The sequence below is a fragment of the Aspergillus niger genome (assembly GCF_000002855.4).
Source record: "Aspergillus niger supercontig An09".
In the NCBI taxonomy this organism is placed as follows: Eukaryota; Fungi; Ascomycota; class Eurotiomycetes; order Eurotiales; family Aspergillaceae; genus Aspergillus; species Aspergillus niger.
Genome location: NT_166525.1, coordinates 1,170,911 through 1,183,253, shown reverse-complemented (window position 1 = coordinate 1,183,253; position 12,343 = coordinate 1,170,911). Strand labels below are relative to the sequence as shown.

Below are 12,343 nucleotides of genomic sequence, written 5' to 3'. Positions count from 1 at the left end.
TCTTTCCTTTTGATTTTCGGATTTTGCGCGCTCAGGGGGACCATGCAACCTGGGTGGAGACTGACGCCCAGAGTCGTCTGGTGATTTTGCTCTTCTGATTTGCCTGCTGGTAACTAGCGATGGTTTGACTACATCTTCGATAATAACCCACTTGTACTCCGTAGCATGTCAATACAGATTTAATTATGTGCATGTGCTGCAGAGAGAAGGAAGAAAAAAGAAAGTATGAACCGTTTTGCCGCCGTTGATCCGCAGGAATGCGGAGAAACTTTTGGCGCATTGCTAAAGCTAAAATTATATGGGACCCCGCCGGCGGTGAGCCGCGCCCATCTATTTGTTTCTCCAACTTCCGCATTCCGGGCCGTCACTTCTGGATGTCGAGAAGTGTACCAGTCTCCGATCCTGCACAGCTTCGCTACGCTTGTTGCTAAGAGCAGTCCCTCGCCCAAAAAAAATTGCCAATGCCAGCAATAAAACAATTCCCCACCCAACTGGCCCACACCCTCAGAACCCACAATGGTAAGCTAACTCTACGCCTTAAGCTCTAGAAGCTCTAGATCCCCTCTGACGTACCTCAGGCCCCGTGAACGCAGTGACCTTCTCCAGCTATCCTGGAACCTATGTCCTCACCGGCTCGACAGATCGCGCTATTCACCTCTCCCGGGCTATTCCCAACAATAACAATGCTGCCGCCGCAGAGACGACGTCCCCGATCCAGAAGTATGAAGCGCACGGGTACTCTGTGTTGGACATTGCCGTCGCAGCAGACAACTCCCGGTTCGCCAGCGTTGGTGGAGACCGCCAGGTTTTTCTGTGGGATGTCGAGCAAGGTGGAACAATCAGGCGCTGGAGTGGACATAATGCGCGTGTTGAGGCAGTCCAATTCGCAGGCGAGGACGACTCTGTAGTTGTGTCTGGTAAATTCGTCCTGATTTATATGCACGCTTTGGTTATGATCACTGACGGGTTTTGCGTACGGTTTAGGCAGTGCAGACACAACTATCAACATCTGGGATACCAAGTCCAACTCCTACAAGCCAATTCAGACCCTCACCGAAGCCCGAGATACTGTTTCTTCCTTGCACGTACATATGCCCACGTACTCTATCGCAAGCGCGAGCTACGATGGTCGAGTCCGAGTGTACGATATCCGAATGGGGCGCACCCTTGTTGATGTTCTCGCGCATCCTGTTACTAGTGTTCGCTGCTCCAGTGACGGCAATGCTCTTCTAGCATCTACAACAGACGGGCGCATCCGAATGCTGGACCGGAGTGACGGCAAGCTATTAAAGGCGTTTGGCGGCGACGATGCCAGTCCAATCCAAGGTAATAGCACTGCCATATATCGCAAAAGCGAACTTCGAATTCGCTCTGTTTTCGCGAAAGCAGACGCCATTGTCCTCAGCGGGAGTGAAGCAAATGACTCCGGCAATGGCAATGGTGCTACGCAGGCGTCCGTATTCGCCTGGGATGTGCTTAGTGGAGAAGTGGTCGCGTGTGTTCCAGCTGGACCAGGCGTCAAGGCCGTGAGTGCTGTATCGTGGAATGAAAAAGGAGGTTGCTGGGCTGGTGGTTGTTCAGATGGTATGTCTCAGCTATGGCAGTTTCCAATTTCGTTTGTGCAACCCTCCCCTCCCCTGGTTACGTTTGGTGACTATCTATCATACCTAGTTCTCGTTTTCAAACTCTGCACTGTACCTGTTTTCCTCACTGCGTGGCGCATTGCACGTGGCTAACCATCGGTCCCTCGGCTTACTTGTAACCCATCAGGAACTGTCAAAGTCTATCGCTAAGTTTAGGCTGTGTTGTCCGACCCTTGCTCAGCTAGCTAGCGGCTTAGCTATCAAGCTAGTTCCCAGCCACTCATCAACTAATCTACACAAGACAAGACAATAACCCAGCAACCCAGCCATCCGGTCAAACTGGCAAGGTTCACCGTCAGCAAAATAATCATCAGCCACCAGCGCCGACGCACAGACATTCTCACCCTCTTGGCTTCCCTTCCCACCCCATGCTCGTGTTCCAACCCTGACTGGATACCATGCAATCTTATAAGAAAACGCCACCACCACCATCAGCACGTGTAGCGTGTAGCGCTTGTCAAAGCACAAATGCGAACGGATGTTCTCAGCCTTGTTGCCTGCATTATCCATTCCCCCCATCAGTACTGCTGACTGCTAGCCAGCCAGCCAGCCAGCCAACATTGGCTGATGTCTATCATCTTGCTTACTTTCCGTCCTTGCCCCTTCCTTCTCGGATATCCCCGGCAAAAAGAAAAGATAGATTGCGTTGCGTCGCTTCGCATTGCATCAGCTGTCGTGATCATCAGATAGGTGGTGCGTGCGCCGCGCCACTTCACTCCACTCCACCCAGACCACAAAAGAAAGAATAAGTACCGACGCGACGCTACTATTGTTGTTCGTCTGCCGAAACAGGGAATAGGTTCGATATGGTATGGTGTGGTGTATCGGTGTAGCGACTACGTATCCACCTGTTCATTGATTGGATCATTGGTGTGCGAGTGGAGAAAGACTGAGCAGGCTGAAGCTTTCTTGCATTTCTCTTTTCGCTGTTCACGAGGCAATTCAGCCTGTGGCGACAGACAGGTGCGGCGGCGGGTCTTGTCGTCGCTCACTGATTCACTCCCTCACTCGCTCAGCCTCGAAGGAGCGCCTGAATTGCCTGAGCGCCTAACTATCCACGGCACAGCTAATTGGTGAAAGACGAGTCTACTGAGTGATTTTGATGACGCGGACACGGTTTGGTTGGTAATAATACAAGGAAGAGGCTAAGCAATAGACCCAACTCGAGAGTCAATGAATCTCATCATAGAACTTGTCTGTTATTCTTCCATACAATTTCCAATAACCCATATGCAGTTTAGACCAGAGAAAATGGATCGTCAGCCATGCTAGATACAAATCACGTATGTCCGCCCTAATTAGTCCGCACGAACCCAATTACACAACTCCGACCTCGCTTGCTCAATTATTGACAGTGTAGGAAAAACTGGAAACATTGCGTCGTAGTTAGAGAAGGTAGAGAGAAGACATTGAATGTCGCAGGAGATCTTGAAAGAAGAAAATGTATATATCTCGCATACATTAACTTTTTGGTATGTATGCAGCGTAATTCCGAGCTGCAATCTGCAAGAAGTGGGCGGGCAAGCAAGAAATGTTCAATGCAACAAAAGGAAAATAAGGCACTGCAGCGTTTTTGGTATCCGTTTGAGCATAATTCATTAGGAAAACAAGCAAGAATTGAAATAACACAAGAGAATTGAGTGTGGTTGTTACGCTGAATAACTGAAAATGGAAAATAAGCAGAGTCAAAGAAGATAGAAAATGCAAAATAAGTCGTTCAAGAAACTTTTGGTTGTAAGCAGAAAATGGAGGTCAAAGTTCGAGTGCCGTAATTGCTGCATCGGGTTCGTGGCTTTCCGCTTCGAGGGCATCGACGGCACGATGAAGTTCGTGTTCACCCACAATGATGGAGCCCGCCCGCGCGGTGCTGAGAAAGCTGATCTCGACGGCATCCATGTATGGGTCCATGTCTGGCTGCAGACGATGGGTTCTGTAGCCGGGGCTGGTACCAAAGGATCTGACAGGTCCACCGGAGCCGTGGCTAGAGGACAGGACGTTTTTAAAGGCACTGTCAAAAGACGAGCCACCACCGTTCCATGAATGAGAGAGAATTGTGGATACGTCAGTATCCTCATCGCCCCGGGCGTGCGTTGCGTCGGCCAGTCGGCCAGCAACGCCACACACAATACCTGAAGCTTCAAGAGGAAGCTTACGCAGGTCGAGCATAATGGGGACAAGGATCTCCTCCTTAGATCCCAAAAGAAGACTTGTATCGTCATCCGAGTCAGTGGCCGCAGATGAGTCACTTGAGAAGCGGGGGAGAAGGCGCTTTTCCAGCAAGAGTGACGCCGCGGGGTCAGCAGCGGTTAGGGTGAGAGAGAGGAACCGTGGCTTGTCGACGACCAAAGCTGTTGTGAGGGCTTCACGGAGTATGGCAATGGAGCTTGTATCGCTACTGTAGCGATGATGCGCGGCGCATTGCACTAGACGCAGGGTTCTGTCAACGGATGGAATAATATGGTGCTTCCGCAGAGAGCTAAAAGTGCGCGTCTGCAGTTCGTCCAGCGACGAGGGTGGCGGGGTGGCAGGAGGGGAGCCCAAACTGCTCGCCGACCGGGACGAGATGGGACTGAAGCAGCTGTTGAATTGGGATTGGTTATTGTTGACGAAAGCCTCTGTCGACATTTCGAAATGGAAGCCACGCTTCTCCAAGGCTTCGATAACCTGCGTCTTGCTTCGAAGAGGAACGATGATGTAGTCGGAAAAGTACGTGGAGATGAAGAAGATAGAGCTACAGCATGTCAGTCAGAACGTTGCACAAATTTAAGGTAAGCTGCACCATACATTCCTGCCATGGCCAGCGGGCTCGTAAGCTCGAGGACCCGTTGGCCGGCTTCGAGGCCCTCTCCGTACACCTGCATGGCAATGAAATCATCATGGCTGATGGATAGGCGGCTCTGGCCTGAGGAATTGCTCTGAACGAACTTGTTGACAAGAGGAGCGAAGTACTCATTAGCGAGCTGTCTGGGACACATGATCGAGCATTCCACAGGGGTGATCGAGAAGTTCAAAAATGCCGGCTGGTGGCGTCTATGACCCTCTGCGTACCCATCATCCTCTTCCAGTTGGCTTTCGGAGATAGGAGGCACCTCATGGAAGAGAATCTGCATGATCGGGTTCAAAAAGAAGGGATATAGGTCTAAAGGGATATGCACCAGGGCCAGTCTGTCTTCCTGTATTTGGACGACAGTGGTTAACAAGATCAGCCTAACACGAGGATATTCCATGCTGCTTCACGTAGATTGGGGAAATGGGTGCAGTGAAGGACAGCATGATATCGATGGTACTTGGAAGACTTACCATGAACTGGACCTGGGCTGAGATGAGAGATAATGACTGTTCCATCATGATTGTCGATATTCAGATGATGTGTTTGCATCAGAAGATCCGGATCATGCACAATCGAATGAGTGCGAACTCAGTTAGGTGACAAAGTAATTAAGGTGTTCAAATCAGCTGCCGGCACAGAATTTCCACAAACCCAGGCGACAGACTGGTTTTAGTGATGCCAGGTGGGTATAAGGCAGAGCATACGAGAAGACAAAAAGGAAAGTCACGATCGGATGTATGATGATGTGAAAGGCTGGCAAGAGTTCTGCTGAACACCGCACCAGGCAATACAGGGTGAGGCAGGTGAACGGACCAGTTAGGTGTGGCGCAGGGCACGTCGAATCCTCTGGTGACAGTGTGAATGGTCGGTGGTTTCTTTATGCTTTTCTTTTCTTTTTGCGCTTGAGGGTTCTGGATGGCAGACAGTTTGCTTTCATTGTTTTCTCACCCCCTTGGTTACGCCATTGTTTGAAAGAATGATATCAATGAGACCCAGCACGCAAGAAGGGAAGAAGATCTAGTCACAGGGAGATGGTGCGGGATAGACGCAACAAGGGTGTCGGGTAGAGCAGGAAAGTAGAGGATGGTTTGGTAGAAGAAAAAGACAAAATAAGGAGCTAGCAAGGACCGGAGAGTAAGTGGAAGGGGAGTTGGAAGTTGGAAGTTGGAAGTTGAAGTTGAAGTTGTCGTGGTGGTCGTTTCTCAAGAGGGGAGAGAGCAGGTGACTTTGAGCTTCTGCGTCTTTTGCTGCACTTTCTCTTCTCTTCTCTCCTCCTCACTTCGAGTAACTCGGCAGCTCTCGATATTCCGCTTTCTCTCCTGTCTCACTCCTTTTCAATCCTTTTGCTTCAGACTGGTTCAACTACCTGTCTGTCTCCAGTTGACTTTTAAAATGTTACACTTCAACCGCCACACCGGAGATCCGCTGAGAGACCCGGCGGAGTCAGCGTTCCCAAGGTACGACACCCGGGGAGCGTTCAAAAAGGAACAAGGAAAGAAAAGAGCTAAGGCACCGTTGACAGATGAGGGGAAAGAGTGGGAAAAGAAAAAATGAGGGAAAAAGTCGCACCTCGAATCAGAAGCGATCTGTTTGAGCACTGACTGATTGGCGGTTTAGGCACGTCGTCTGCTGCTGTCGCGCGTGCGGCCAGAATGACTCCTCTTATCCAGACTTTAAAAGCAAAAGATCAGACGAACCTTTTACCTAATAACCCATCCGTGGGAACACACCCAAATCAGCGTCTCGGCTTTATCTCCAGCTCCACCGACCCAGCACCTTATCAGCAGCACCAGCAAATCCCCTCGATCGCCACCCCGCGCTAGGCGCCGGTACCGACGTTGCCCTGTGCTCGCCGGTGCATCATTCAGGCGCACGGATCGAGCATTAATCTAGTGGCTTGTGTCTGGCGGGAGCAGGATTCGACGGTCAGAGCGAGGCAGGATTTCCTCTGCTGCTGCTCATCGGCTCCCCGCACTTTCCAGGAGCAAGGATGTTGTGCGATGAACGTGTGGGAGTGTAAGCTAGTCAGGCACCACGGTCGCTCCAATTCCATCCATCCGGTCACACAGATGATCCTGCATTGCGTCTCAGAAGCACAACCATAAATGTTCGTAGACGGGGACTAATCAGCAATTAATTCACTACTATTGTACTAAGGAAAAAGATCGGAATGGGCACATCAGGTGGATTCGTTATCTCTTCCATCCGGCGCCAGCACCAGCACCAGCAGCAAACACGGTTACGGTGTGCTCTAACAGTGGATCTTGTTCCATTCCGGCATGACCAGCGGAACAACGGCTCTGGATACAGCTGAAGTGACGGGCCCCTAGGGCATAATTTCAGGTGCTATTGCAGCGAACATTACCCTCACAAAAACCTAACCATTCAGATCCCTGGTAATGACAACCCAAGGATGAGACTTTCCTCATTTTCATAACTTTTTTATCCCTTCCCAAACCACAACACTCACAGACAAGACACGATCTTCCCAAATCTCAGTCCGGACTCAAGTCAAGCCCATGCAACCCACCACTTACATCCGGACATTCAGCCACTCTCTCTTATCATGGACCCTCGGGTCAAACCTACCGACCCTCCTCCCAATCGTTCATCACCACAACTCTTTCCCAGCCAGCCAGCCAGCCAGCCAGCCAGCAGCTTTTCTTCTCCAATGCGCTTGGAGCGCTACTACTTAAAAACCAACCCGATCGTCAGTATCCCCTCCTTCTCAGCAGCAACAAAGTTCCGAGGCTGGCCATCAATCTCAAACAAGATGACTCGCAACTGCGCGAGTCATTGGCTCTCGTTATCTGCTCGATTAGATCAACGCTCCCCCGGCCCTCCTGTACGTCGTCGATTTGGGATGTCCACCATCCAATCAGTCTGATTATCCGGCTGATCGACCCGACATCCTTGTGGTCTGATGTCTGCATGCATGCATACAGTGAGAGTATTATACCACTGTAGTTGTGGCCTGAGGAGATTCATCTTTCAATCAGCTCAGCCACTCATCTCTCTTCCCTAACTACTATGATTCGTCTATTTCTTAAACAGATCACTGACTGAACAAGGTAAGTCTCTGACTGTACACAGCACACTGTAAGAGCAGGCAGAAGTCATACTCTAGATAGGCAGTAACATTAACAAGAATGAATACACAATAGTAGATAAATCCTCTCATGACGCGCAACANCAACAACCACCACCACCACCACCACCACCACCACCACCACCACCACCACAATTACCAGCCACTTGAAGTCATCCATATCCTAAGCATCTACATCTCCACCCTAAACCAGTCATACTCATAAGAAAAGGCACCCACATCCAAGTCCCTTAGTTCACAACTTCCAAGACTCCCTCCCACCCCTACTCCATACATACATATGACATACATAAATGATCGCATCCCCATCCTCGTATACATTCCTTGTTTCTAGTACCTTGTCACTAGTTACGGAAAAAAGTGTCGGGTGACTTCATTCTACACCACACCATTTTCTTCACCTACATGGATAATCTCCACTTATAAGAGTAATAGAGTATATCTGATGATTTACATGTGGGTCATTCCGCATCGGGATTTGAATCGGGATGCAGAAGAATCTTGTTATTTTAGGCCCTCTTGACGTGACTAGTAGATACTATCAAGGAAGAAAATGAGGGGAATGAAGCGTGTGATGATGGGTTTTCCGTCTTCGGATTAAAGTACCATCCTATTACATGCTGTCTTTGTTCTATAGTACTGTCTTTAGTTTGGTTATGGTGCGGTGGCGATTTCAATCTATCTATCTTCAGGCAGTATTTTTCTAAGTATCTAGTCGGTTGTAGATAGGAGGATGACCTACTACTAGTTCAATCCTGTTGACTACTCTACTTGCCCGTGATAAGCATATCCATTAGCACCGGATGGTCACAAGCAGTACGGAGTGAAGAATCACTTTTTCATTTTCTTCAGCCATAAGAAAAAGAGTATAACCGGTAACACACAACGCCCGCAGCAATGCACGTAAAACCCCCCCCCCAAAGCAAAGGATAGGACATGATTTGAGTACAGTGGAACAAAGTACGTAGGTAGATATCTAAACCCCGCGTATGTTAAAAGTAGAAAGAGTAAGTAAGGTATATCCACAACACAATTAATCATCATCGACACGCGCCCGTTTGGAGCCCCGTTCCGAACGGTCGACTTCCTGGATACCATAGCGCTTTTGGCCTGCACCGGAGCCAGTGACGTCGGCGATCATGCTGTCGATGCCGAAGGGGTCAGTGGTATCTTTTTCGAATTGCACGGGGCCATCACGAGCCTAATTGTGGGGATCAGTTAGCGTATATTTCTTGAGTACGGTGGAGTAAGAGGACGCATAGACTCACCTCAGCTATGTCAGCGCCGCGGAACCCTTCCTTCGCTCTACCGAGCACCTCGAACCGGTTCTGTTTCTGGATCTTGCTCATCTCGCCCTCGGCGCCTTCGCCGTCATCGTCATCCGCCTGCGCCCGTGGACGGTAGATGCTGTTAATGGCTTCCTGCGCGGCAAACAGCGGTTTGTCGTACGGGTTATCCTCGTTGAAGCCCGAGTCCATCCCGCTCGTCTGATTGAACAGACGCGAGTCATACATTGATTCGGATGCCTGCGTCGGCTTGGCCAATCCCAGCGCCACCTTCTCGGAAATATCCCGGTTCTGCTCGCGTGCCATCATCTGGATGCGTCTCTCCGTACCCATCCGCGACTGGCGGAGTTGTCTCTCCGCCTCCTGACGACGCTCACGACGCGCGCGCTCCCGCTCCCGAGCAGCATCCTCATCCTCACTAGCCGAGTACGGCGACGGGCTGCGGCTGACGCTACGCGACGGCGAGCGAGATCCGGCACGAGAATCGCGCCGACTGCTACCAGCAGCTGCACGCTCCTCGCGGGCCTTCTGAGCCAACGCGCGCAGATGCTCCTCCTTCTGGGCCTTCTCCTTCTCCGCCAGCTTCTGCTGCATCTGAGCACGCAGCCTGACCTCCTCTCTGGCGTGCCGATCCGCCGTAAACAGCGCCTCCGCGAACTGCGCGAACTTATCGTTGATCGACACATCCTGCAGCCCGCGTCCATCAGCCGCCAACCGCTTATCCAACGGAACCGTGTAACCCTTAGGATTCTTCCAATTCGACACAGGCGGCGGGATCCTCCACGCTTCCTGATCCTCAGCCGTGAGCTTCCTCGGCGGCGAATGCATAACCGGCGGAGGCGGCGACGGCGGACCGCGAGGGATCTTCTTGTGCTTGAACTTAGGCGGTTCCATGGGATCCTGCTGTCTCTCCACGATCTTCATAATACGATCATTCTTCTTCGACGTATCACCCATCTGATTAGCCGGCGTATACCTCACAAACGTAGGTTCCGCTCGCCGCCCGCCCTTCACATTCTTAGGCTTCTGCGCCGCCGCCGCACCCTCCACTAAGCTGGCGAGCGCGTTCTTTGTCTTCTCCATCTGCGCCTGGACTTCTTCCTCCGACGGCCGGTCCAATGACACCTCGCCCATATCGACGCGCTGGCGCAGCGGAATCAGATCCTTAAAGGAGGCATGCACGATCCGGTTGTCGCTGTGTCCGCGGCGCGCGATAGCATCGTATTTGACTTTTCCCTCGGCGTCGACTTGCACGGCTAGGGCGTTCGATGTCGATGATGTGCCCTTCCGGCCCATATCGAGCGGGTACTGCGCGACTAGAATCTCGGGGAACGCGCCGCCATCGCCGAAGTCTTCGGGGGCGCGGGGCCGCCATCCGGCTCGGTTCTGGTAGGGAGGGGGCCCGGTTCTCTGTATTCGTCGTAGTCATCGTTAGCATTATTGGCATTGAGTTGAAACGGTAAAGGGGGGCTAAGATTTCTGTGGATTATGTATGGAAGCGGTGCTACCAACCCGGAGAACAATCTGTGTTTCGTCGAGTTGTCCCGGGCCTACGACCCGCGGACCTCGGGGTTGTGCATGTTGTGGTAGCTCTTCCTCCTCGCCGGTGTATTTCGGCTTGGGAAGAGACTTGAATAGGCCCTCCGCTATGGATGCCATTCTGAAGTTGTGAGGGGGAGGGGGAGGATTGGTTGGAGGAGGAATATGATGAAATGGTTCTTCGATGGCGAGTGAAGATGGGCTTGGCTTCTTTTGGCGCAGCGGGAATCGGGCGGGTCACGTGCACAGTCACCGCCTTGAGAGGATCGGGTTTGTTGATAGCTGAGTAGTTGGGTTTGTAGTCTACGCTGATTTATTTTCAAGGTGATAAGAGATAAGCTAAGTGTGAGTAGCTTGGTATATATTCGAGTAGAGAATGAGGTCGAGTGTCGGTGCGCAGTAACCACCAAGTCCGACACCATAAATTATCCTCGTCCAATGCTCTCGCTAACGTACACGAGGTTATCGACAAATGCATGCAATATATGATTCTAACGCCTGGAGATATTCAAAAAGGGAAGAAGTATGTTATGGGTAATGCACATTCCCTTATGCACATATGAATGGAGAGTGATGCCAAAAAGCAAGTGGTGCAGCATGTATACAAAATCAAGAAAAGTAGGGAGATATAGATCTGCTCAGCTACAATAGATGCGAACGCATAGGACAGGAAATGTCTTCTGTCTCCTTTGCTTCGACGTAATGCTCCTGTCCATGGTAATTGTACCATATCTTGAGCATCTTAGGCAGAAGTGGAGCCGGGTCGTGGAATCCAAGGATATGGGACTGCGTCAAACTCAAATCAGCACTGCTAGCATCGCCTGCAGAAGGGAACTGTAAACTCACCTTGACCATCTCCTTGGGGATGGCCAGTTGTCCGTGGTCAACCAGTGCAGCTACTGGGATGGAGACGTCCGTGACTTCCGGTTCTCGGCCGCTTTCCCTGTCCTTCTTCGAAGGATAGTAGCCGTACTCAGCCCGGAGAATGACCAAACCACCCTGCTTAGCCTCTTTCGCCTGCCGGCGTTGTACTTGCTCGGTCATAATATCAATAGCTTCTTGGCTCTCGGCCCGCTTCTTGGGCACAAGTCTTCTCAGCTGCTTCTGTCGTCGGGCAATCGCCCGGCGATGCCTCTTTCTCTCCCTTGGACGAATAAATCCAAACTCTAGCGCGCAGTACGCTAGCCACGGGCAGATAATAGCCATTGCCGCTACATCCGCATCGACAAGTCCAAATGGGATAACAGATACGGGCACCCTGATCTTCTGGCCCAGCCTGCTCCAGGACATAGTCACGACGAGGCCCTGCATATCTCGAACACCAACCCCAAGACCCAAGCGAGTGAAATCGCCAACCTGGCGGGTCCCCTCAATATGCCATCCAAGCGCCAAATCAAGCCCCACGGTAGTCTCAACATTTACCCGTACAGATCGCGGCTCATTGTCCTCCGGCAACGAATGATGGCCCTCGGAGCTCCATTCAGAGCGTAAACGCTCGTAGGCCGTTTTCCCTGAGAAAACATTGCGCGAATACACAAATGACAAAGTAGTTTGCATCGGGGTCGCTATCACGTTCGTCTGCCAGGCTTCGGCAGCTCCAGTTTGCTTGCGCTGCTGGCGGCGAACCATTTCAAACTCCTCATCCTCCTCGTCCCCCTCCACCTCTTCCTCGACATCCGCCGGGGAAATCAGCCGCTTGGGCTGAGAGACGACGCCGATTTGGAAATGACTGGACTGAGCTGGAACGGTCATTGCAGTCTCGGCGTTCAACCCGATCTCTATAAGGGGTAATAAGGAGTGGCGGAAACGTTTCGGCCAGATTAACGAGCCGCTTGACCAGCTACTTACCAAGAACCTCCTATCACCTATCTGCCTGGTGACCTTAAGACCAAGGCGAGGAGGCGCACGTTGCAGCGACCGGTCAAAATTAACATCG

The 12,343-nt window shown here is 51.4% G+C and overlaps 4 protein-coding genes across 4 annotated transcripts; 1 reads left to right on the top strand and 3 right to left on the bottom strand.

Annotated features, from left to right (window-relative positions):
- Positions 1 to 461: 461 nt before the first annotated feature.
- On the top strand, positions 462 to 1,736 carry An09g05250 (uncharacterized protein; the record flags this gene model as incomplete). Its single annotated transcript, XM_059749823.1, has 4 exons — positions 462 to 519; positions 579 to 917; positions 985 to 1,584; positions 1,672 to 1,736. 4 exons carry the CDS (start codon positions 462 to 464, stop codon positions 1,734 to 1,736), a joined length of 1,062 nt encoding a protein of 353 aa, XP_059601439.1.
- A 1,659-nt stretch (positions 1,737 to 3,395) lies between these two features.
- An09g05240 (uncharacterized protein) lies at positions 3,396 to 4,991 on the bottom strand (the record flags this gene model as incomplete). Its single annotated transcript, XM_001393797.3, has 3 exons — positions 3,396 to 4,374; positions 4,428 to 4,816; positions 4,944 to 4,991. The coding sequence occupies 3 exons, from the start codon at positions 4,989 to 4,991 to the stop codon at positions 3,396 to 3,398; spliced, it is 1,416 nt and encodes a 471-aa protein (XP_001393834.1).
- Positions 4,992 to 8,615: 3,624 nt separating this feature from the next.
- An09g05230 (uncharacterized protein) lies at positions 8,616 to 10,527 on the bottom strand (the record flags this gene model as incomplete). The annotated part of the gene is made up of 3 exons (XM_001393796.3): positions 8,616 to 8,783; positions 8,851 to 10,278; positions 10,381 to 10,527. The coding sequence occupies 3 exons, from the start codon at positions 10,525 to 10,527 to the stop codon at positions 8,616 to 8,618; spliced, it is 1,743 nt and encodes a 580-aa protein (XP_001393833.1).
- A 522-nt stretch (positions 10,528 to 11,049) lies between these two features.
- On the bottom strand, positions 11,050 to 12,342 carry An09g05220 (uncharacterized protein; the record flags this gene model as incomplete). The annotated part of the gene is made up of 2 exons (XM_059749822.1): positions 11,050 to 12,183; positions 12,256 to 12,342. Coding segments are annotated over 2 exons (1,221 nt in total), but the record flags the coding sequence as incomplete, so codon positions are not given.
- Between the last annotated feature and the right edge of the window lies 1 nt (position 12,343).